Here is a 27355-nt window from a genome sequence, read left to right on the forward strand (position 1 = left end):
AGATGAAGAATTCTACATAATTTACCAGTCATTTAGTCCTGGCATTCCAGACCTACTCCAATCTGTAACAAGTATAGGAGTGTTTCTAGCCATAGTATATAGAAAAAGGTATTTTATCTTCTCACCTACTGCAAAAAGCACAGTGCTTGCTCCCTCGCATCGCCTTGGTCGGGTTCGACTGTTACTGAGAACCCCACGCTGTTCTGGCATCAGGTGGTACTTGAGCGCCTCAATCAAAAGGTCTTTGCACTCCGAATGGTGACGCACAAGAAGCTCTGTGTCTACACTGCTCATCAGGAAATCCCGGCTCAGCAAGGGCAGCCGCACACACTTCATTAACTGCAGGAAATATGGAGAGTCAGGCACCACATCAGATGCTGCAGGCAGATTTGTGGGCTCATACGTATGATTCTCACCCGGGGAACGTGCTGTCTCCTACCATCCACATCATGTTTGACCCAGTTTAGGACAGCTCGGTACACCTCCTCCTCAGAAGGGACATTCAGACTGTCGCTGGAGATTAGGTCCAGCACCTAGAACCGCAAACACATTATATAAATTAGAGACTATGAGATGAGGACCATAACAACACACATGCATGGCGCAAACACTTCATTTATTTAGGCAGATTTCAGCTAACAAACAAGCAGAGATTGACCACAAATGGAAGAAAAAAAAAAGGAATAAAAAAGAAAGCAAAAAATCCTGAATGATCGACTATAGCAAATATATATTAATCATCTTTTTAGAACAAAAATCATAAAAATAAATATAGTATATAACGGATAAAAACTGAGTGTGCAGAAATGAAACAAGGAGGACCTTTAAATAGTATCAAGTAGTGCAGAAAAAAAATTACATCCGCCCAATACAAATAAATAGTATACATAAGACCAAGTATAATGAGTGCCAACAAGAAGGCAGAGAGACAATTAGCCAACAATAATTGTTGCAAAAATAAAATCTTAAAGGGGTTGTTCACTAATGCGCTATCCCTTTTCAATGTCCCTATTGTGCCTAGGCACAGTATGGCTGCCGTACATGGCAAAATCATAACCAACCAATGGTGGCCAATGGACACAACATTTTATAGGGTAAGGGTATGGCCAAAAAGTGTGGACAACCACATCCAGCTGAAACACCCTCAATCGTCATGGCGAACATCCATGGACCTGGTGTGGGTGAGCAAACATACTGCCTGGCTGTACCCCAAAACTGCTCATTACCTGCCATATTGCATGAACATTAATAATCAATTAGAAAACCGCATCTTTTACATGCAGGCATGGTGCAACACAATCTGTAGAGTCATAATGCACTCAAAGGTTTGGTTCAGACTTTGCATATTCGATGTTTATTTTACGTGCAGATTTTCCGCTGCATTTTACAGTATCTAAAACTGGAACTCAGACACATGCTGCTTTTTTTTTTTCTTTTGTGCGGAATCCACAAATTGAAAGAGAATTTGGCTGATTTTGCTCTGTTACTGCAGTCTATAGGATAAACAATCAATTGTGCAAAAAAAAAAAAAAAATTCTGATAACTAATCAATTCGGCTAAAAAGCTAAAAATTGTTTAAAAAAAAATATTGAAAGCAAACATTATAAAAATTCAAAAATCATATCAACAGAAATGAGATTAATCAAAATATACAATTATTTAAACCATAAATTAACTGCAAAAAAATAAAATATTAAATTGGAATAATAGAACTGCCATTTCTCGACTGCTCCACTTAAAAAAAAAATGCAATAAAGTGCTATACCTACCACAAAATAGGGCAAAAAAAAAAAAAGAAAAAAAAATCAGAAAATAATGAAAAAAAAATGTTTTTATATTTTTTTTTTACTATTTTTTTTGTCACCACTAAAATAATAAACAAACTGCAAAGCTTTAGCGTTACGGTAATCGTACTGACCTAGAGAATCATGTTACCAGGTCATCGTAAAAGAAAAGCCCCCCCCAAAAAATGGCTGAATTGCGGGGAAGTTTTTTTTTTCTACAATTTCACAGCACTTAAGAATTTTTCCCCCCGATTTCCAGTGGTAAAATGGTAAAATGAATGGTATAATTACAAACTACTACTTGTCCTACAGTAAAAAAAAAAAGCCTGACGGAAAAATAAAAATCATGACTTTTAAGAACGAGCAAAATAAAAAGAAAAAAACAAAAGTGCCCCCCAAAAAAAGAAAAATCCCCCAGTCCATAAGGGGTTAAACAGCTGGCCTGGCGTTGGTTGTTTCTGCATTTATTGGTGCGTTTCTGCAACTAAAACACATAAGTACTAATGATGAGTGAATGTGCTAGGATAACGTATTATCCGAACATGCTCGGGTGTTATGCGAGTATTTTAGGCGTGCTCAGAAAATATATTCGAGTCCCTGCGGCTGTGTGTTTTGCGGCGGTAGACAGCCATAACACATGCAGGGATTGCCTGTTTGTTAGGAAATGCCCGCATGTGTTATGGCTGTCTACTGCCTCAAAACATGCAGCCGCAGGGACTCGAATATATAATCCGAGCACGCCTAAAATACTTGGATAACACCTTATCTGAGCACGTCCGCTCATCACTAATAAATACACATGTCTCGGATGTTACTCCGAGAACATTTTTTTTTTCCATAAGAACGTAATGACTCCATCAGTATTGGATTATTGAAGGTGGCGGGGGCAAAACGTCAGGTCGCTGCAATAAAGCACTACATAATAATTAGAAGTGCCAAACCGGAGCAGAAACCAGTACAGAATTAAAGTGGAAATACGAGGAAGGTAAGGAGTTAAAAGGTAAAATATAAAATGATCTTGCATTGGAGCACAGTAGCAGCCGAAAACAGGAAATATCGCACTAATGTGACAAAACAACAGCTTGACGGAGACGCTGGCAGCCGGTGACTGGAGCTTGCAGGAAATAACACAAATAGTCATTAAAAATGTGTAGAAGAAACACAGTGGGAATGGAGCCATTGAAGGCGAACAGCTGGGGACGGTTGCAGCTGATGCGCACGCAGCTTCCTGTTATGGAGTTCCCCCTTGCATTATGTCTTACAGGCCGTTGCTAGGAGACATGGCAATTATACACGGGCGCCTGGGTTAAGTTGCGTGTGCGGGTTTGTGAGGGGGCTTCAGAAAGGCGCACAATCTGTGTGGGAAGATGGAATAGAAATTATCCGAGAGACTCTCGTTACTTGGACGTCAAGGGATTAGATAAAACCCGGGGTGGGATGATGACGTGAGGGGATCAGCAGCCACCCAAAGGGTTACTTATCGATCACCACCACAACACAGTACAATACACCGGTCAATGTTTCCCAGAGTATTGCATATTTTTTTCCTCTTTTTTAATGGATGATAGAGAATACTAGGAAATGATGATAAATAGATAGATAGATAGATAGATAGATAGATAGATAGATAGATAGATAATAGATAGTCCATCTATATAAAAAATAATAAACAAAGTAATAATAAAAAAATAAGAACATGCTGACTTTTCAGCAGTCTCATTATAATCACAAACAGGTTTACAATGACAGCTATGATATAGAGATATAGATATATATATCTAATATATAAAGCGAAGTGTGTGTGTGTGTGTGTGTGTGTGTGTGTGTGTGTGTGTCCGGGATTGGCATCTGCACCGTCACAGCTACAGCCACAAAATTTTGCACAGTCACACGTCTGGACCCCGAGAGCGTCACAGGCTATATTGTGAGGCGAAATTTTAACCCAGCGCGTTCCAATTCACCACACAATTTTGCCCCTATCTACATAATGGGGAAAAAAGTGAAAGGAAAAGTGTTGGAGGCAAATTGACAGCTGCCAGATGTGAACAAGGGGGACTTAAAGAATGAGAGCGATGGCGCCAAAGAGTATATACCGTACAGTTGCTAAGGTGGGGCCCCGACATGGGATAGTCACCACACATGGGGATGTGAACACACACACAAAATGCGCCACACACTACCACGTGCTTGAACACATACACCACCCTCAGCACACATTTCACCACACATACACCAACGTCACCACATAAAAGTCAAAACACAAATGTCACCGCTCAAAACTCGCCACGCGCAAAATTCACCACATGGAAAACTCACCACACGCAAAACTTGCACACGCGGAAAAATTACCACATGCACAAAAGTTGCACCACATGCAAAAGTTGCCTCACACATACTCAAAAACGCACCACACATAAAACTTGCCACGCGCAAAACTCGCCATGCGCAAAACTTGCTGCACACAACTTGCTACACTAACCTGTCACGTGCAACTCGATACACAAAAAGTTGCTACACGCATGTCGCCACACAAAACTCAACACACACAACTTGACACATGAAACTCGCCCTAAAACACACACAAGTCTGGTATTATCCTTCAAAAATAAAAATCTGATTATTAAGCAGACAAACTACAAGAGCAACAAATGTACCATATAGGAAATATGGTAGCTGTCAATCACATGACCTGTCTATTATGTGTATGTGTGAGCTAATATATACTGCCAGGGGGAGGGCTTCCTGCTGGCTGGGGATTTATCAGGCTGCCAATTTAGCTTACAAATACTGAGGTCAAAATACTGACCAGATAACGTGTGAATGCGGTCTAATACAGGAGGAGATGACATACAGGTACATACTATACAGGGGAGATGACACACAGGTACATTATATACTATATACAGGAGGAGATGACTTACAGCAGGGGTATCAAATTGCATTCCTCGAGGGCCGCAAACCATGCGTGTTTTCAAGATTTCCTTAGCATTGCACAAGGTGCTGCAATCATTATGTGTGTAGGTGATTAAATTATCACCTGTGCAGTACAAGGAAATCCTGAAAACATGACCTGGTTGCAGCCCTCGAGGAATGTAGTTTGACACCTCTGACTTACAGGTATATACTATATATAGGAGAAGATGACATACAGGTATATACTATATACAGGGGAGATGACAGGTATATACTATATATAGGAGGAGATGACACACAGCTATATACTATATACAGGAGGAGATGACATACAGGTACATACTATATACAGGAGCAGATGACACACAGGTATATACTATATACAGGAGGAGCTGACTTACAGGTATATACTATATACAGGAGGAGTTGACACATAGGTATATACAATATACAGGAGGAGATGACATACAGCAGGTATATACTATTTACAGGGGAAATGACATACAGGTATATACTATATACAGGGGAGATGACATACAGGTATATACTATATACAGGAGATGACAAACAGGTGTATACTATATATAAGGGAGATGACAAACATGTACGGTATATAACGAGGGGAACATGAGAGGTGTGAGGTGAAAATGAAAAGATGTGAGTGCAAAATGAGAGGAATGAGGGAAAATAGTGGAGTGATCAGAAAATGACAGATGTGAGGTCGAAATGGCAAGTGTTAAGGGGGAAGGGGGAAAATGAGAGATGTGAGGGAGAAAATGAGAGATGTGATGAGAAAATGAGAGAAGTGAAGTGCTGTAACTAACCACAGATATTTACTATGCCCAGGCAACGCCGGGCTCTTCAGCTAGTATATATATATATATATAACCCTGGCAAGTGCTGTGGCCTATTGTCTGCCATGTTTGCAATTATTGTTGTATTGCGGTGGTTTTTTTTACAAGCAATTTCTAGCTCAAGTCCCCTAGAAATTAAAAAAAATTGTAAAAAGTAAACTATGAAAATTATGTACAAAAAGGGTGTATATATTACATACACACATACTATATTATATATATTACACACGCATATTATATATTAGTCAATTTCACTGCCTTTTCTGGAAACGCAAGTAAAATCTAAAAAATACAAAGATACATCTTTGGTATCACCACAAAGTAATAAAATATTATGTTTGTCCCAAACAGTGAAAAACAAAATTAAAAAACAAAAAAAACCACTTTTCCCCTCCAATAAAATAGAGTTGAAAGAGTTCAAGAAGTTGTATGGAACCCAAAAATAGTAGCAGTAAAATCTACCACTCATAAGGACCAAGGAATTAAAAAGATATAGCTCTTTGAAGGCAAAGAGGGAAAAACAAAGACAAGAGAGAGAAGTGTACTTTCGCCCAAAGACCAGCATAAAACTTAAGCCGGCCTTGGCTAATATTCATAGCTCACTTCCTACCTCTCTCTGCACAGATTACAGAGAATGGCCATTCTCCCACAGAAGTCAATGAACATTTCCAGACTATAGTTTCCTTTTTTTCTTTTCTTGTACCCAAGAGAGCTTACGCATATTGTCACAGGTTTACTGCAACACACAGGGGCCAGAAGTAAGGAGTCTGATTTCTCATATTCCTGCACTAATTAGAAGCACTTCACATTGCAGGTTCTTGCTAGCAGTGCAGGGGTTAATTTGTTCAGTTGAGCGTTCCTGAAGCTTTCCTGCTTTGATGGTCTCAGCTGTTCCGTGTTGGCCACTCCCCTTTGAAAGATATACTCTCTTTTGGGAATCAGGGATTGCCAGTGTTAGTGTCATACCGCCTGATTCTTTAAGGAGGCGTTTGAAGCATTGTTGAGAAGACTGTTGCTTAGTGATGTGTCTGTGTGCATATCCTCTTCCTCTCATTTGTTTTTTCCTTCCTTTACTTTCCTGTTGTGAATTCTGTTGTCGGGCTCCCTCCTGTGGTCATGAATGGTACTTCGGCTGGTTCTGTCCATGGACTTCCTCTGGTGGGTGTTTCTGAGTTTCCTTCCACAGGTGACAAGGTTAATTCGTTAGCTGCTGCTCTATTTAACTCCACTTAGATCTTTGCTCCATGCCACCTGTCAATGTTCCAGTATTGGTCTAGTTCACTCTTGGATCGTTCTTGTGACCTGTCTTCCCAGCAGAAGCTAAGTTCCAGCTTGTATTTCTTTGGTTTGCTATTTTTCTGTCCAGCTTGCTATTTTTATTGTTGTCTTGCTTGCTGGAAGCTCTGGGACGCAGAGGGAGCGCCTCCGCACCGTGAGTCCGTGTGGAGGGCCTTTTTGCGTGTTCTGTGTTTGTATTTTCATCTTTACTCACAGTCATTATATGTGGGGGGCTGCCTTTTCCTTTGGGGAATTTCTCTGAGGCAAGGTAGGCTTTATTTTTCTATCTTCAGGGCTAGTTAGTTCCTTAGGCTGTGCCGAGTTGCATAGGGAGCGTTAGGCGCAATCCACGGCTATTTCTAGTGTGTTTGATAGGATTAGGGATTGCGGTCAGCAGAGTTCCCACGTCCCAGAGCTCGTCCTTTATTATCAGTAACTATCAGGTCATTCCGTGTGCTCTTAACCACCAGGTCCATTATTGTCCTGACCACCAGGTCATAACACTTTCCGGTGTGCCACTCTGTTTGTGAGTTCATATTTCTATGTTTGGGATTTTCATTTATCCCAGTACGTCTTGCCATGTTAGTCTGGTTGCGTATTCTTATGCACTACAACTCCTCACTTCCCTGGGTGTGGGAGGGGACATATAAGGACTGATTTAGGAACTCAGCAAGGCACGTGGTCCTGTCATTTTCACCATCAGAAGTAATCCGGGAGCAGAAATAGCTAGGGCGCCCCTTTAGGGAAAGAGTCAATAGCCCGGGATATCCTGCAACAGTGCCTTGACAGATACACTAAGCCTCAGCCCAGAAGTGGCTTCTGTGCATATACTTCATAGAACAATCACACAAATCACAGAAAATCACAGAAAATCCATAGCACGAAGCTGAACTGAATCTCCTAAACCTTAAAAAAAAACTTCCAGTCATGCAAAGTGACCATAGACTTCTCTTGGAAAGCAGAGGCACTGATGGGCATTCCTGGTGCCAGGGTGCTATGCCATCTCCACAATGTGGAAAGGTTATAGTCAGCACTCCAGGTAGATGGTGGTGCTTAGTGGTAGGATGGATATCACACCATGGATTGCCTATTTCATCCTCCACTTATAGTACTGCGATAAAAGTAAAGCTTTTGGCTCCCAACTTCTATTCTTCATACACCAAAACCTTTTTTGTGCCAGCTGTATAGTGTCCAAGTTTAGCACGGTCATCATAAATATATGGTCTCTCCCCATCTGTCACCCCTACGGGTCAACAAGGACAATGTCCTTCAGAATGGCACATAGTGGAGAGACATACATAAGTATAGGAGAAAACACGACCCACAGCACAAGGAATTAGAGGAAATGTCCAGAAATATATAAACAATTAAGACATTTTATTCTAAGACACATGCTGCAGAAACAACCCCATTCAGACGCATAGAACAATTTTAGGGTGCCGAATTTTCTTCACCAAACCTACCCCAGAAAAATCCCCTATATTTATATATGGGTAGATATGGTGCCCCCTTTTACCATATTACAATACCAACATATCTGAATTCGGATTACCTGTTTTAAAGGCAGAAGCATGAACTCTTCAGTCTTGGACACCTCTACAAAGTGTTGCAGGACATACTTGTGCGCAGACTTGAGCAGGTCGCTACAAGAATGTGTGTCTGCAAAGCCGCGTATGCCAAGACAGTTGGAAGGGTCGAGCTGGCTGAGCAGGAACTTGCAGCAGGCGTCCCTCACTCCGTTCAGCTGCAAGAGACTGGCGGCCGGCAGCAGAGTCTGGAAGGAGAAAATCTGGGACGTCAGCCGGTGATTCTGCAATGTGATTCTACACAACTGCGCAAAGTTTGAGTTTGCAACGCGCGGTGCGATAATTCAGCACGATTAAGGTCAAGGGATCATCCCATTTTTTATCTGGTTTCAGGGGTGATTTTCATATTGCCCACACCTGTTACTTACCACCATAATTTGCAAAATAAATCTTGCCAAATGTGATTTTCTGGATTGTTTTCTCATTTTGACGCTCATAGTTGTGGTCTACCCATGATGTCAATTACAGGCCTCTCTCATCTTTTTAAGTGGGAGAACTTGCACAATTGGTGGCTGACTAAATACTTTTTGCCTCACTGTGTGTATGTGTGTGTGTGTGTGTGTGTGTGTGTATATGTGTGTGTGTGTGTATGCATCAAAACTATGAATTAACACATGTGGAATTATATACTTAAGTGTGAAACAACTGAAATTATGTCTTATGTTCTAGGTTCTTTAAAGTAGCCACCCTTTGCTTTGATGACTGCTTTGCACACTCTTGGCATTCTCTTGATGAGCTTCAAGAGGTAGTCACCGGGAATGGTCTTCCAACAATCTTGAAGGAGTTCCCAGAGATGTTAGCACTTGTTGGCCCTTTTGCCTTCACTCTGCGGTCCAGCTCACCCCAAACCATCTCGATTGGGTTCAGGTCTGGTGACTGTGGAGGCCAGGTCATCTGGCGTAGCACCCCATCACTCTCCTTCTTGGTCAAATAGCCCTTACACAGCCTGGAGGTGTGTTTGGGGCCATTGTCCTGTTGAAAAATAAATGATGGTCCAACTAAACGCAAACCGGATGGAATAGCATGCCGCTGCAAGATGCTGTGGTAGCCATGCTGGTTCAGTATGCCTTCAATTTTTAATAAATCCCCAACAGTGTCACCAGCAAAGCCCCCCCACACCATCACACCTCCTCCTCCATGCTTCACGGTGGGAACCAGGCATGTAGAGTCCATCCGTTCACCTTTTCTGAGTTGCACAAAGACACGGTGGTTGGAACCAAAGATCTCAAATTTGGACTCATCAGACCAAAGCACAGATTTCCACTGGTCTAATGTCCATTCCTTGTGTTCTTTAGCCCAAACAAGTCTCTTCTGTTGTTGCCTGTCCTTAGCAGTGGTTTCCAAGCAGCTATTTTACCATGAAGGCCTGCTGCACAAAGTCTCCTCTTAAGGTCGGAGTCACACATGCGAGAAACACGTCCGTGTCTCGCATGTGAACAGCAAGCTCTGGCGCCGGCACTTCGGAGCGGAGCGTGCGGCCGCATAGCAACACATGGAGCCGAACGCTCCGCTCCAAAGTGCCGGCGCCAGAGCTTGCTGTTCACATGCGAGACACGGACGTGTTTCTCGCATGTGTGACTCCGGCCTAACAGTTGTTGTAGAGATGTGTCTGCTGCTAGAACTCTGTGTGGCATTGACCTGGTCTCTAATCTGAGCTGCTGTTAACCTGCGATTTCTGAGGCTGGTGACTCGGATAAACTTATCCTCAGAAGCAGAGGTGACTCTTGGTCTTCCTTTCCTGGGGCTGCCCTCATGTGAGCCAGTTTCTTTGTAGCGCTTGATGGTTTTTGCCACTGCACTTGGGGACACTTTCAAAGTTTTCCCAATTTTTCGGACTGACTGACCTTCATTTTTTAAAGTAATGATGGCCACTTATTTTTCTTTACTTAGCTACTTTTTTTCTTGCCATAATACAAATTCTAACAGTCTATTCAGTAGGACTATCAGCTGTGTATCCACCAGACTTCTGCTCAACACAACTGATGGTCCCAACACCATTCATAGGCAAGAAATCCCACTGACAGGGCACACCTTTGAAGTGAAAACCATTCCCGGTGACTACCTCTTGAAGCTCATCAAGAGAATGCCAAGAGTGTGCAAAGCTTTTCATCAAAGCAAAAGGTGGCTACTTTGAAGAACCTAGAATATAAGACATAATTTCAGTTGTTTCACACTTTTTTGTTAAGTATATAATTCCACATGTGTTAATTCATAGTTTTGATGGCTTCAGTGTGAATGTACAATTTTCATAGTCATGAAAATACAGAACAATCTTTAAATGAGAAGGTGTGTCCAAACTTTTAGTCTGTTATATATATATATATATATATATTACACGTTTACTATTTTTTAATACAGATCGCTATAATATATATACCGTATATATGAAATGTAACGTAATGAAGGAGGTAGGTCATTTACTGAGGACGCGTTCACACTAAGCTGGCCAGTCATTAGTATACACTTTTCTCCTCCTATTAACATTGCAGAATGTAATACATTGAAAACAAGAATCTAATCTACTTATTGCTTAAGACTAGTGATCAACCAGATTATCAAAATCTTTGCTACAACTTCAAAGAACGGTGCCAAGTTTTCATAAGCAAACAATAATTTTCTGCAGTCAGGTGATAAACTGGAATAATAAATCTTTATTTAGATTAGTTGGATTCTGTGCAGACACATCCAAAATACCAAAAGGATTATCCTCCTGTGTGACATGGGACAGGGGTGAACCCGGGGCAGACTGCCTGCCTGGCTTATGTTGGGTGCGGGGACCCTGCCTGCCTGTGCTCTCTCACTGTCACATATGGGAATGTATGTATGTGGAAATGTCATAGTAGAGTTCACAGAGCATATATCACAATGTGTGGACATGTAACCTTGGTCCTTGGCAGATGTGAAGCCGTGTTTAAGAATACCACTGCATTCCCATACCTGCACATTCCCCTCTCCCACCATTATCTCTGCTGTGTAAGCATACTGCACCAGCTGCTCCAATGCTTGAGGGTCAATGTCATGCAAGGTCACATGAGTCTGCCGACTCTCACTCATCTCATCTGCAAAAAAAAAAAAGAAAAAAGAAAATACAATTATAGAAACCAATTTGGATTTTGCTCAGAGCAAACATGAAATAATATAAATCACTTAAAAGCACATTATCACATTTTATGGATAGTTTGTGCTGAGACTTGCGGCATTTGTGCACGCAGACCTGTATCTGAGCAGCCTGGCGTAGAGCAGGAAGAGGCGAGCAGATTAATATAATTTCATAATAATGTGCCACGTGTAAAAATAACAAAGAGAATAACATTATTTGTGGCCATTATATGACTTGAATTTTGAATTTTTTAGTAGTTTTTTCCCCATCTGCAGCTTCACTCTCTCTAATTTCCAGTCGTCTCTGAGCTAGTGAGTAGAGCCTGGAGGCTGTAATGTCTTCCCATACATAGCACACCGTAACACCACTTCCTTCGTCCCTGCATGGCTTCCCGTCCCCCACCATTCAGGGACACCAGCGTACTCACCACTCCAGGCTGTGCAGTGAGCTGCTTGTCCTCTGCTTGCTGTGTGAAGTGAGCTTCTGGTCCTCTGATTGCTGTGCATGCTTAAGGCGCCCGCACTTGCACTTTCTGATTCTTAAAGAGACAGTACACGCATTCCAAATGTGTCCCCAGCCTATTGCTGAGAGGCACTTGGTACTTAAGGCACCTCCACCTGTTGGGAGGTGACTGAGCAACATTCCCTTTCAGTGTGTTTGTGCAACTGCTGTGTTACCAGGTACTTTCCTGTTCCTGCCACCCGGGGGGCTGAATACCCAGGCCTGAACCCTGAATCTCTACCTGTGTCTGTCCTTGTCTGGATTACGACCAAGCCTGAACCTTTTTATATCTAGTCTGGATCCTTTCCTAAATTCCCTGTGTCTGAACCTACACCTATCTCTGAAACCTGAAGTGTTTGAACATGTACCTATCTCTATTCTGTTGTCACTGTGCAACATTAGTTATTAGTGTGTACACTTACTACTTCATTGTAGATATCCTTTGTGATCTTGGCCCTGTCTGTGTGTTCCTGTGCGCATCTGCCGTTCCTTGCCTGTCTGCATCTGCCGTTCCCTGTCCGCATCTGCCGTTCCCTGCCTGTCCACATCTGCCGTTCCCTGCCTGTCTGCATCTGCCGTTCCTTGCCTGTCTGCATCTGCCGTTCCCTGTCCGCATCTGCCGTTCCCTGCCTGTCCGCATCTGCCATTCCCTGCCTGTCCGCATCTGCCGTTCCCTGCCTGTCCGCATCTGCCGTTCCCTGCCTGTCCCCATCTGCCGTTCCCTGCCTGTCCGCATCTGCCGTTCCTTGCTTGTCCGCATCTGCCGTTCCCTGCCTGTCCGCATCTGCCGTTCCCTGCCTGTCCGCATCTGCCGTTCCCTGCCTGTCCGCATCTGCCGTTCCTTCCCTGTCCGCATCTGCCGTTCCCTGCCTGTCCGCATCTGCCGTACCCTGCCTGTCCGCATCTGCCGTTCCCTGCCTGTCCGCATCTGCCGTTCCCTGCCTGGCCACATCTGCCGTTCCCTGCCTGGCCACATCTGCCGTTCCCTGCCTGGCCGCATCTGCCGTTCCCTGCCTGGCCGCATCTGCCGTTCCCTGCCTGTCCCCATCTGACGTTCCCTGCCTGCCCGCAGTTGCCGTTCTCTGTATGCGCACAACTGCCGTTCCCTGCCTGCCCATATTTGCCGTTCCCTGCCTGCCCACATCTGGGGTCTTGTACACCCTTGTCAAAGGCCCAATTATTCTTGAAGCCATTCCTGTTCCTCCAGTCTGAACTGGGTCCTACACCTGCTTGCCTGTACATCAGTTGTGTCCACCAGCACCTTCATATCTCGTTGTGGGTCAGCTGCCATGTGGCCGAGGTCAGTCCTGGTGTAGCACCTGGTCACACCTCCCTGGGTTCTCCTCGGATCACGGCACTGTCAATTCCCGTGCATCCTGGGTCCGTATTGGGTAGACACTTAGTAACCCCCTCCAGGCTCTTTTCGATCCACAGCACAGTGGGACCACGAATCCTGCTCACACGAAACTGTCTTGCCGCGAGCGTAACACACACAAAGACATGAAGGATACTCACTATCCCATCTCTCAGTAGCTCAGGTTGAAAAGTAGTAGCAAGATGTTGTAGCACTAAGGTGGGATGAAACACTTACTAGAAAGCTGCAGATCCTGTTCCTCTACCTGTTTCATTCGACTTTTCCCCTCTGCAGCTCCACTCGCTCTAATTTCCTGTCGTCTCTGAGCTAGTGAGTGGAGAAAGGCCGCTGTGATGTCTCCCATACATAACACAGAAGCAGCACTGTGTTGTAGCGCTGAGGTGGGATAGAACACTAACTAGAAGGCTGCAGATCCTGTTGCTCTACCTGTTTCATTTGGCTATTCCCTCCCTCTACCCCCACCCCTCTTCATAGACTTCAATGAGCAGCTACTCTGATCACTGAGTGACATGGCAGTGGGTCTAGTATAGACCAAAATTGATTTTCACTGGTTTTCAATGTGATTAATGAGTTCAGGAGGTAGGGAAAGAGAAGAAGTGGCTCCTAGATGGAGAAAGAAGCATACATCTCTGACAAGATATTACAAAGTTTCTTGTATTTGCTTGTATTATTGAGTCATGTAAAGTCAGTGACTATGCATAGGACAAAGTCCAGTGATTCGGGGAAGGCCAGTAGTCACTGAATAAGACCGCCCACTGGACTCCTAACTATTAAAAAAGCAGGAATATCAATAGATAAAATTCAAGATGTATGAAATCTTTTTCCAAAAATTGTGTAAACAAATCTGCTCAGTTCCTTGTTTTTCTGCCGTTGGCAGCGTTGGCTGACAAGACTGCATGCTCAATGTGAAAGGTTCCCATGTTTATTTCAATGGGAGAGTGTAATAAATCCTCTATTAGATATCTCTGGCATTGGCTTATCTTCCATGGATAGAAAGGTCAGCCATGCTGACGCTCAACATGCCTAATCCTTCTATCGCAAAACATTTACTGCCGGGAAAAGTAAAAAAACTCACCCTTGTCTAATATGAATGGACACCTTAGCAAACAAGAAGAGCGTTGGGAAGGGTTTGTGTATATCCGTATACATCCCTGACTGGGTGACAAAAGGAGGGTCTCCATAGCTCACAAAATGGTTAACCGGGACCAATTTAAAAAATGAAAGAAAAACAGTTCCAAGATAAATGGCTGCTCTAACAACTGGGATAGAGCTAGGGTCACATTTATGTAAGTTTTTATTTTTCGACAAATGCAGCATCAAAATATACTGGATATTTCGGTTCAGCCAATTCTATTGTGAATCAACTTGTGGTTTAAAGGGAACCTGTTAGAAACGTTAACACCCCCAAAACATTTACAGTGCCTTGCGAAAGTATTCAGCCCCCTGGAACTTTTCAACCTTTTCCCACATATCATGCTTCAAACAAAGATAACAAATGTAAATTTGCTGCGCCACCTTTTGCTGCAATTACAGCTATAAGTCGCTTGGGGAATGTCTCTATCGGTTTTGTACATCGAGAGACTGAAATTCTCGCCCATTCTTCCTTGGCAAAAAGCTCGAGCTCAGTGAGGTTTGATGGAGATCGTTTGTGAACAGCAGTTTTCAGCTCTTTCCACAGATTATCGATTGGATTGAGGTCTGGACTATGACTTGGCCATTCTAACACTTGGATATGTTTATTTGTGAACCATTCCATTGTAGATTTTGCTTTATGTTTGGGATCATTGTCTTGTTGGAAGACAAATCTCCGTCCCAGTCTCAGGTCTTTTGCAGACTCCAGCAGGTTTTCTTCAAGAATGGTCCTGTATCTGGCTCCATCCATCTTCCCATCGATTTTAACCATCTTCCCTGGCCCTGTTGAAGAAAAGCAGGCCCAAACCATGATGCTGCCACCACAATGTTTGACAGTGGGGAAGGTGTGTTCAGGGTGATGAGCTGTGTTGCCTTTACACGAAACATATCGTTTGGCATTGTTGCCAAAAAGTTTGATTTTGGTTTCATCTGACCAGAGCACCTTCTCCCACGTGTTTGGTGTGTCTCCCAGGTGGCTTGTTGCAAACTTTAAACAACACTTGTTATGGATATCTTTGAGAAATGGCTTTCTTCTTTCCACTCTTCCATAAAGGCCAGATTTGTGCAGTGTACGACTGATTGTTGTCCTATGGACAGACTGTCCCACCTCAGCTGTAGATCTCTGCAGTTCATCCAGAGTGATCATGGGCCTCTTGGCTGCATCTCTGATCCGTCTTCTTGTTTGAGATGAAAGTTTAGAGGGACGGCCGGGTCTTGGTAGATTTGCAGTGATATGATAATCCTTCCATTTCAATATGATCGCTTGTACATTGCTCCTTGGGATGTTTAAAGTTTTGGAAATCATTTTGTATCCAAATCCGGCTTTAAACTTCTCCACAACAGTATCACGGACCTGCCTGTTGTGTTCCTTGGTCTTCATGATGCTCTCTGTGCTTCACACAGAACCCTGAGACTATCACAGAGCAGGTGCATGTACACGGAGACTTGATCACACACAGGTGGATTATATTTATCATCATTATACATTTAGGACAACATTGGATCATTCAGAGATCCACAATGAACTTCTGGAGTGAGTTTGCTGCACTGAAAGTAAAGGGGCTGAATAATATTGCACGCCCCACTTTTCAGTCTTTGAATTTCCACAAAAATTTTAAATAACCAATAAATTTCGTTGAACTTCACAATTGTGTTCCACTTGTTGTTGATTCCTCACCAAAAATTTACATTTGGTATCTTTATGTCTGAAGCATGATATGTGGGAAAAGGTTGAAAAGTTCCAGGGGCCCGAATACTTTCACAAGGCACTGTATATGACCGTTCAGCCCTTTAAAATATAAATAACTTGATCCCTTTATGACCCCAAAGCTCTATTCCAGCTGTGAGAAATTGTGCTTGTAAGTCGTGTCCGGAAGTGCATTGGGGCAGGTCGGTGCACTTACAGCTTCTCAGCCTCACGCTGTATTCCTACATGGTAACACCCTCTTCCACTTGATTGACAGGTCTTTTGCTCTAGTACACGGCCACTGAGCCGTCAATCAACCAGAGGAGGCTAGCACTAGGTAGGGTCTACAGTAGGAGGCTAAGAAGCTGTAAGTGCATCGTTACACTTCAGTGCACTTCCAGACAACATCAAAAAGCGATTTCTCACCACTGGAGAAACACTTTGGGGGGTCATAAAAGTATACACTGGCTTATCTTTTAAAGAGGTACACAATCATATTAATGATTTATTAAAAGTTTCTGCTAGGTTCCCTTTAACAACTGGTCAAAAAGGTGGACGTTTGGACATTCACGAGAACTTTAGAACTTTTGCATACAGAACGGACGTCCTAAATAAAGGTCAACAGAATAGAAAAATGGCCGACAGCACATGGGATAAGTGGATGCACGTCCTAGTTCCACTGGACCCCCATGGAGAGTGTACATACCAAGTAAACAATGAAGGACAGCATCCAATCCAGGTGAAAGTGTTCAAAAATGGATTCCTTTATTTGCCAAAGTGCAACGTTTCAACCCACATGGGTCTTTGTCAAGCATGACAAAGACCCATGTGGGTTGAAACGTTGCACTTTGGCAAATAAAGGAATCCATTTTTGAACACTTTCACCTGGATTGGATGCTGTCCTTCATTGTTTACTTGGTCCTAAATAAAGGTATCTGGAATAATAATTTTACATGGATGTGTTTTTTTTTTAGATGTGTAACAGGTACTTACTTGTAAACATGGCGTGAAAATAAGGGCTACAGGACGCCAGCACCACTTTGTGGCCCTTAATTTCCTTGGTCCCCACGTGCAGCACAATGTCACACAGGAGCCCCCGTTGGCGCATTCGGTTCATGCAGACGAAGGCATCGTGGTAGTGCCGTTTCGAATTGTGGGAGATGCTGTGGCCCTCCCGGGTCAGAAGCTGCACCGCCCCTTCCATGGCTGGGGACTGGTCTCCTGATTTCTCCTTCACTGGCTTCACTCGTTGAAGCTGTGCAATAAAAAAAAAAAAAACATTATTATTATTATTTATTATTATAGCGCCATTTATTCCATGGCGCTTTACATGTGAGGAGGGGTGTACATAATAAAAACAGGTACAATAATCTTGAACAATACAAGTCACGACTGGCACAGGAGAAGAGAGGACCCTGCCCGCGAGGCCTCACAATCTACAGGGGATGGGTGAGGATACAGTAGGCGAGGATAGACATCTACATCTACATAAAGTTTATCAGCAAACTCCTCATGGGCGTGTAACCTTTCACCGATTGGTCTAATTGAGTAAACGTAACATTATGGAATCAAAGTGGTCTCGACAACATGAAACCTTCTCCCTTCTATCCGGATTGTATACTGGGCATCACAAGGTACATATCCAAAAATAGAGACAAAACGGAAGCTTTGTGCCAATAAAAAACATTAATTTTTATTAATAAACTTTAAAAATATCAATAAAGTCCAGTAACAATCAGTGGAGATACAAAGACAGAATATACTGTCTGCTAAGGAAAATATATATACAAAACCTACCAAAAATTCTAGTAATCCCAAAAATATTTAATAAGGCTCAGTAAATTACAAAGAGGCATGAATAATAGTCCGTAATAATTACATTACGGGGGGGGGGGATAAATCCAATATCCTCAAATGTTGACAGATGCAATGGTAATAACCAGCAACAAAACAGGCACCACTTTATTTGTACCTATAGGGCCCCCTTTCCTCTCTGTATGCCCCAGCAGACTTGCCAACAACAGTATTGGTAGAAAAGGGACATTTTTAAGCCCTGCCCACGAGCAGCCACTTTTGTGCTTGGTTTATAAAAATCGCTTTCTTCCAAGAACAGCGCTACACCTGTCGACAGGTTGTGCGTGGTATTGCAGCTCAGTTCTATTGCAGTGTATTGATCAGAGCTATGATACCAAAAGCAGCCTGTTGGCCAAGGTGTCACTGTTTTTGGAAGAAAGAAGTATAGAATACATCATATTAAATGTTGGAAGGGGCAAGAGGTAGCCGTCACACCCTAGCCTCGTGCCTGAGAGGTCCTGAAGTCTAATTACATGGCTAAAGGGCCATCAGTAATATAAAAGTACATGGTAGCTGGGGGCCCCGTTATAGAGTTCTCAATGGGGGCCCAAAATCAGTTCTAAATAGAGAAGATCTAGCGTATCGTGGCTATAGCTCAATAGCAAAATTATTTTATGGTCTTACAGTAGCTAATGAGAAATGAGAATTCAAGTCGTATCCCAGCCTGAACCCAACCCTATTGTTTGCCGCTCCTTTTACGCTGCGACAGATGAATAATGCATGACTGGTAATTACCCGAATGACTAACAGCGGGAGATCAGAGAAGAACAACTGGGATTTTGTTATATTATTTGCATGCACCCAGTATTGGCCCCATTATGATCTGGTTGTATCATGAATACACGGTAAAAAATTGTTCTAAAAGTGAATGATAATTGCACAGGTTTATATTCTATTGTTCTAATTTACATGAAAAAAAAATCCCATGGCTAACACTTATATCAACTCGCAGTGAAAACGGTCCAAGCAGAGGAGTATGTGATGGAGAAGATGGTGTATTAAAGTGCCCCTCTCAATTTCCCTGTACAGCTTTACACCACTCCATCCGACACTCAGCATTGTGCTTGGTGATGTAAGGCTACACACAGCTGCTCAGCCTTCTGGCGGGGTGCAGTGTTTGTGCTGATGTTAATACCAGCGGAGGTCTGGACTCTGCAGTTATGGGGTCAGCAGAGCGGTGGTGACTTTTCTGCCTTCTGCTCTTCAGCGCTTGGCCCCCTGCTCTGTAATGTTACAGGGTCTCCACTTTGTGGCTGATTTGCTGTGGTACCTTCTACTTCTCAATAATATCACTCACAGGTGATGGCAGAAGATGCAGGAGGAAGAAATGTCATGAACGGACTTGTTACCCCGGTGGCTTTTATTACAGGACTGAGCTGGTATCAGTGAGCTCCACACCATCGGCCAATCTGTCTCACGTTAGTAAAGGTAGACGGCATGGCGGGGGCCCGAGGTCATACACCAGGGGCGAGAGGTCAGATGTAATACACCAGGGGCGAGGGGCTGGATGTTATACACAAGGGGCCGAATGTTATACACAAGGGGCGAGGGGCCGTATGTAATACACCAGGGGCGAGGGGCCGGATGTTATACACCAGGGGCGTGGGGTCAGATGCAATACACCAGGGAAGAGGGATTGGATGTAATACACCAGAGGCGAGGGGTTGGATGTAATACACCAGGGGCGTGGGGTTGGATGCAATACACCAGGGAAGAGGGGTTGGATGAAATACACCAGGGGAGAGGGGTTGGATGTAATACACCAGGGGCGAGGGGTTGGATGTAATACACCAGGGGCGAGGGGTTGGATGTAATACACCAGGGGCGAGGGGTTGGATATAATACACCAGGGGAGAGGGGTTGGATGTAATACACCAGGGGAGAGGGGTTGGATGTAATACACCAGGGGCGAGGGGTTGGATGTAATACACCAGGGGCGAGGGGTTGGATGTAATACACCAGGGGCGAGGGGTTGGATGTAATACACCAGGGGAGAGGGGCCGGATGTAATACACCAGGGGTGAAGGGTTGGATGTAATACACCAGGGGCGAGGGGCTGGATGTAATACACCAGGGGCCTGGGGTCAGATGCAATACACCAGGGGCGAGGGGCCGGATGTAATACACCAGGGGAGAGGGGCCGGATGTAATACACCAGGGGTGAAGGGTTGGATGTAATACACCAGGGGCGAGGGGCTGGATGTAATACACCAGGGGCGTGGGGTCAGATGCAATACACCAGGGGCGAGGGGCCGGATGTAATACACCAGGGGAGAGGGGCCGGATGTAATACACCAGGGGAGAGGAGGTGGATGTAATACACCAGGGGAGATGGGTTGGATGTAATACACCAGGGGTGACGGGTTGGATGTAATACACCAGGGGTGAAAGATCAGATGTAATACACCAGGGGCGAGGGGTTGGATGTAATACACCAGGGGAGTGGGGTTGGATGTAATACACCAGGGGAGGGGGGTTGGATGTAATACACCAGGGGAGAGGGGTTGGATGTAATACACCAGGGGAGAGGGGTTGGATGTAATACACCAGGGGCGAGGGGTTGGATGTAATACACCAGGGGAGAGGGGTTGGATGTAATACACCAGGGGAGAGGGGTTGGATGTAATACACCAGGGGAGAGGGGTTGGATGTAATACACCAGGGGAGAGGGGTTGGATGTAATACACCAGGGGAGAGGGGTTGGATGTAATACACCAGGGGCGAGGGGTTGGATGTAATACACCAGGGGAGAGGGGTTGGATGTAATACACCAGGGGAGGGGGGTTGGATGTAATACACCAGGGGAGAGGGGTTGGATGTAATACACCAGGGGAGAGGGGTTGGATGTAATACACCAGGGGCGAGGGGTTGGATGTAATACACCAGGGGAGAGGGGTTGGATGTAATACACCAGGGGAGAGGGGTTGGATGTAATACACCAGGGGAGAGGGGTTGGATGTAATACACCAGGGGAGAGGGGTTGGATGTAATACACCAGGGGAGAGGGGTTGGATGTAATACACCAGGGGAGAGGGGTTGGATGTAATACACCAGGGGAGAGGGGTTAGATGTAATACACCAGGGGCGTGGGGTCAGATGCAATACACCAGGGGCGAGGGGCCGGATGTAATACAACAGGGGAGAGGGGCCGGATGTAATACACCAGGGGTGAAGGGTTGGATGTAATACACCAGGGGCGAGGGGCTGGATGTAATACACCAAGGGCGAGGGGCCGGATGTAATACATTAGGGGCGAGGGGCCGGATGTAATACACCAGGGGCGCGGGGTCAGATGCAATACACCAGGGGCGAGGGGTTGGATGTAATACACCAGGGGCGAGGGGTTGGATGCAATACACCAGAGGTGAAGGGTCGGATGCAATACACCAGGGGCGAGGGATTGGATGTAATACACCAGGGGCGAGGGGCTGGATGCAATACACCAGGGGCGACGGGTTGGATGTTATACACCAGAGGCGAGGGGTTGGATGTAATACACCAGGGGCGAGGGACTGGATGTAATACACCAGGTGCGCGGGCTCAGATGCAATACACCAGGGGCGAGGGGTTGGATGCAATACACCAGGGGCGAGGGGCCGGATGTTATACACAAGAGGCAATGGAACTGAACAGCAATCCTAAATTCAATTATTAAAGAGGTTGATCAGTATTGAACACCCCTTTTCCATGCCCACAAGTTACTGGAAAAAAATAAGAAAACCCGCATACTTCCTTTATACACTTAGCGTCGGCGCCCCAAGCGCTGTGTACATATAGGGAATATTAGTTCACAGGCGTTGAATTATGGTTCCCTATGAACAAGCACTGATACCCCATGCTGGCATTGGAGCAGTAAAAACAACCCTAATAAGTACAGAAACACCTCTGTGTCTTGGGAAACACTGAACATGGCTCAGGCTTTTCATTCCACTAATCCGTGGGAGGCTTGTGAATTGGACGATAACCAATAAGACAGCTTTATTTCTGGTCGACCTGGCTTCCAGTATTAAGAAGTGTTCCTATTTTTTCACATAAAACCTGGAGAAAATAATGGTCTTTCTGCCTCCAATGCCAACATCAAATTTTAACTGTATTTTTGGTGCACAAACCGATCTAATATGTCAAAGAACTGTTCCCATTCTCATACTCGGTAACTTGCCATCCACTTGTCCTGGGGGGCGACTGCTTGTCATCATCAATATTCTCCCAGCTCCTCAGATTATACAGCGAGTCTATCCAATGGCTTCCCTCCTCTCACCGCTCAGCCTAGATGCAGGGGGACAGACAGGAGAGCAGGAGCAGAGACAGACAGGAGAGCAGGAGCAGAGACAGACAGGAGAGCAGGAGCAGAGACAGACAGGAGAGCAGGAGCAGAGACAGACAGGAGAGCAGGAGCAGAGACAGACAGGAGAGCAGGAGCAGAGACAGACAGGAGAGCAGGAGCAGAGACAGACTCGCTCCCAGCTTCCTGTAAGACGGATCACACTTGGCAACAGACCGTATACAGCGAGTTACACAGAAGAGAGAGGCCTAGCAGCGAGTTTTTGTGGATAAGACAGCATGATTGCTAAAAAGACAGCATGATTGCTAAAATACTAAAAACACAACATAACATTTTATTACCAAATGGGATCAACTAGGCTGATAGGGCCAGGAGAATTAAAATAATAGAATCCTAAAATTTTAAAGTTGGAAGGGACCTCCAGGGTCATCGTGTCCAACCCCTGCTCAATGCAGGAGTCACTAAACCATCCCAGACAGATCTCTATTTGAAGACTTCCATTGGAGGAGAACTCACCACCTCTCATGGAAGCCTGTTCAACCCATCGATCACCCTCACTATCAAAAAGATTTTTTCTAATATCTAATCTGTATCTTCTGCCTTTCAGTTTCGATCCATTGCCAAATCTTGAAAATGCGGCAGAGGAAAGAACTCAAGGACTTCGGATTTAAATGTAAGCACTCAAATTCTCCGCCTCCCATAAGAAACCATAGAAATGCAACATGATGTGGTCTATAGTGGGATGCGTTACACGACGGGGGGCTCCCTCTCTTCCCATACACCCCCACGGACGCAATCATCTGCTACAAACAAATGCTGAGCAGCCCACCATGCATTATTCATACAGGATAAACGCGGCTGCAGAACTGATGACTAAATGCATTCAGGAAAGATGTAAAAACATAAAAAAATCATAGATAAAAAGAAGCAGGAGGCGAATGTCACCCTGCAGCCTTCAGCGACTCATCAGCGAACGTTCTCTGCCATCGCGCTCCATACACCTACATGGTGCTGATTAGTGCCGGTAAAAATAGATCCTCGGGAAAAAGCAATTTCTACACATTAGTAATCACTTTTGGAAGCCGTGACGCGCAGCCCCCTCCTATGGAGGACGAAACGAGGAGGATCAAGGCAAACCAGGGTACAGATCTATAGGACGGCCATATACAGGCGGGTCAATGACTGTTCAAGAAATCCAATTAGGCTGGTAATGGCCTAAAGAGTCAACTCTTCAGTCTATAGGATCATGTTCACATGTGGTGGATTTCTGTGCAGAATTTGCATTGAAAATCCAAACCAAAGTTAAAGTTCAATGCATGTAGAGTCTATAACATGGGGGAGTGGCTTACAGGGTAATTACGCGCAGAGCAGCCTAAAGACACGCCCCCGAGGAACTCCGGAAGCCATAAAATTAGCGCTACATAAAAAGGCCCATATCTCTGGAACCGTATGGTGGATCTAAAAAAAAATAAAATGACATACTCCATGAAGCAGCAGGAATTAACTAAGAGAAACAGGATACCATTGATCCGGTAACGTTTGTAGGTGAAGCTGCAATAAGTTAGGAGCAAGAAACATTTATGCTGCTTGATGTTGAACAGAACAAAAAAAATAGAAAAGCCTCCTACAGTCCAAGAATGTTTACTGGGCAAATATAGGTACGGCACAACCGGACACAAGATGACGAAAGCTGTTATGAATAGGTAATTCAGAACCACAATGGACCTTGAAGTTCAGAGCACACAAAGTGACCTGACAATTACCCAAAAACATAGGACGAGCTCTGAGACGTGGGAACTCTGCTGACCGCAATCCCTAATCCTATCCAACCACACTAGAGGTAGCCGTGGAGCGCTCCTGACCAGACCTATGCGCCTCGAGCACAGCCTGAGAAACTAGCTAGCCCTAAGAAAGAAAAATAAGCCTAGCTTGCCTCAGAGAAATACCCCAAAGGAAAAGGCAGCCCCCCACATATAATGACTGTGAGTTGAGATGAAAATACAAACGCAGAGATGAAATAGATTTAGCAAAGTGAGGCCCAACTTACTGAACAGACCGAAGATAGGAAAGATTGCTTTGCGGTCAACACAAAACCCTACAAACAACCACGCAGAGGGGGCAAAAAGACCCTCCGCACCGACTAACGGTACGGAGGTGCTCCCTCTGCATCCCAGAGCTTCCAGCAAGCAAGAAAAACCAATATAGCAAGCTGGACAGAAAAAATAGCAAACAAAAAATAACACAAGCCAAACTTAGCTTATGCAGGATAGACAGGCCACAGGAACGATCCAGGAGAAAGCAAGACCAATACTAGAACATTGACTGGAGGCCAGGATCAAAGCACTAGGTGGAGTTAAATAGAGCAGCACCTAACGACTTAACCTCAACACCTGAGGAAGGAAACTCAGAAGCCGCAGTACCACTCTCATCCACCAAAGGAAGCTCATAGACAGAACCAGCCGAAGTACCACTCACGACCACAGGAGGGAGCTTGGCCACAGAACTCACAACAGAAAGCTGAGTCCATCTGTAACTTAAAGAGCTTGTTAAAGCCGAAGAGTATAAACAGGTTATCGAAAATCACTGCAACAATGATATTCGCCCAAACACATGCATTTAGGTAAAGATCTGGTGCTCAAATTCAACATGCCCAATCCCGTTTTCTCCGAAGATTCCGAAGCTTTCATACAAGTGTGATAGTTTACCGGTCCGGATGGAAATGGCAAGTTGAACCAACTTTGTTATGAACATCTTAGGTAAAAAAAAAGAAAAAAGAAATAGAATGTTAAAGGACGGACCAAGTTGTACTCACTGTGTAAAGTCCGCAGAACGCAGCCTGCTTTACCCTCCTGACCATCATGTGTCAGAGCTCTTCAGTTTTCGGTAGACTGTGTGTGAATGTATCCGCCGCTTTGTTATATGAAGTCCGGGCATCTGCCGCCCACTTCCTGAGCGCATGGATAAACGAGGGATTGTTCGGCGGTCCTGGGACGCACCACCGCTATGCATGCTTTTTCGATAAATGACTGGCCTTTGCTAAATTAGCATTTTTTTTTCCGTACAGTGAGCAGCATATGAAATTCCAGAATTTATTTAGACCATTAACTGTTTGCATTTTGCAAAATCAGAAAAATGTCCATTTTCGAAAAGGATTTTTTTTTTTTTTAAATTCCCTTTAATGACATATTGCAGCGAAATCTATTGCACCCCCCAATGACTTCTTTACTTCTATACCAAAAAGAACTCGAACTGAGAAGATGCTGTTACAGAGCCCCCTTTTTCTTGAAAGGGCCATGTTCCAAGTGCCTTGTGTCATGGTGCAAACGGCCTCATCTACTTTTAGGCTCGGGTGACACCAGTCTATACACTGTGTGCAGAATTATTAGGCAAGTTGTATTTTGATCACATGATCCTTTTTATACATGTTGTCCTACTCCAAGCTGTTCAGGCTTCAGAGCCAACTACCAATTAAGTAAATCAGGTGATCTGCATCTCTGTAATGAGGAGGGGTGTTGTCTAATGACATCAAAACCCTATATAAAGGTGTGCGTAATTATTAGGCAACTTCCTTTCCTTTGGCAAAATGGGTCAGAAGAGAGCTTGACGGGCTCTGAAAAGCCCAAAATTGTGAGATGTCTTGCAGAGGGATGCAGCCGTCTTGAATTTGCCAAACTTTTGAAGCGTGATCACCGGAAAAATGAAGCGTTTCATGGCAAATAGCCAACAGGGTTGCAAGAAGCGTGTTGGGCAACAAAGGCGCAAAATAACTGCCCATGAATTGAGGAAAATCAAGCGTGAAGCTGCCAAGATGCCATTTGCCACCAGTTTTGCCGTATTTCAGAGCTGCAACGTTACTGGAGTAACAAAAAGCACAAGGTGTGCGATACTCGGGGACATGGCCAAGGTAAGGAAGGCTGAAAAACGACCACCTTTGTACAATAAATATAAGATAAAACGTCAAGACTGGGCCAAGAAATATCTTAAGACTGACTTTTCAAAGGTTTTATGGACTGATGAAATGAGAGTGACTCTTGATAGGCCAGAGGCCGGATCAGTAAAGGGCAGAGAGCTCCACTCCGACTCAGGCACCAGCAAGGTGGAGGTGGGGTACTGGTATGGGCTGGTATCATCAAAGATGAATTTGTGGGACCTTTTCGGGTTGAGGATGGAGTGAAGCTCAACTCCCAGACCTACTGCCAGTTTCTGGAAGACAACTTCTTCAAGCAGTGTTACAGGAAGAAGTCGGTGTCGTTCAAGAAAAACATGATTTTCATGCAGGACAATGCTCCATCACATGCCTCTAACTACTCCACAGCGTGGCTGGCCAGTAAAGGTCTCAAAGAAGAAAAAATAATGACATGGCCCCCTTGTTCACCTGATCTGAACCCCATAGAGGACCTGTGGTCCCTCATAAAATGAGAGATCTACAGGGAGGGAAAACAGTACACCTCTCGGAACAGTGTCTGGAGGCTGTGGTGGCTGCTGCACGTGATGTTAATCGTAAACAGATCAAGCATCTGACAGAATCTATGGATGGAGGCGGCTAAGTGTCATCATAAAGAAAGGTGGCTATATTGGTCAGTAATTTTTTGGGGGGTTGTTCTTGCATGTCAGAAATGTTTATTTCTAAATGTTGTGCAGTTATATTGGTTTACCTGGTGAAAATAAACAAGTGAGATGGGAATATATTTGTTTTTTATTAAGTTGCCTAATAATTCTGCACAGCCATAGTTACCTGCACAAACAGATATCCTCCTAAGATAGCCAAATCTAAAAAAACCCACTCCAACTTCCAAAAATATTAAGCTTTGATATTTATGAGTCTTTTGGGTTGACTGAGAACATAGTTGTTGATCAATAATAAAAATAATCCTCTAAAATACAACTTGCCTAATAATTCTGCACACAGCGTATTCTCTCATCTTAGAGAACAGGGCCGACTATGTGTATCACACTCTGATCAGAGTGTGATCCGATTTTCTTGGATGAGAATATGGAAAAATAAAATTT

At 44.3% G+C, this 27355-nt stretch overlaps 1 protein-coding gene across 2 annotated transcripts in view; it reads right to left on the reverse strand.

The window, feature by feature from the left end:
* The window catches only part of KLHL17 (kelch like family member 17), a 65202-nt gene that overhangs the window by 17042 nt on the left and 20805 nt on the right, over positions 1-27355 (reverse strand). For both annotated transcript variants that reach the window (XM_069741767.1, XM_069741766.1), the window contains exons 2-6: positions 17203-17464; positions 11353-11474; positions 8382-8603; positions 417-533; positions 126-339 (exon numbers count right to left, since the gene is read on the reverse strand). In XM_069741767.1, the coding sequence (XP_069597868.1) occupies positions 126-339; positions 417-533; positions 8382-8603; positions 11353-11474; positions 17203-17464 (937 nt within the window). The remainder of the gene's footprint in view (positions 1-125; positions 340-416; positions 534-8381; positions 8604-11352; positions 11475-17202; positions 17465-27355) is intronic.

Source organism: Ranitomeya imitator, chromosome 10 (genome assembly GCF_032444005.1).
Source record: "Ranitomeya imitator isolate aRanImi1 chromosome 10, aRanImi1.pri, whole genome shotgun sequence".
Lineage (NCBI taxonomy): Eukaryota > Metazoa > Chordata > Amphibia > Anura > Dendrobatidae > Ranitomeya > Ranitomeya imitator.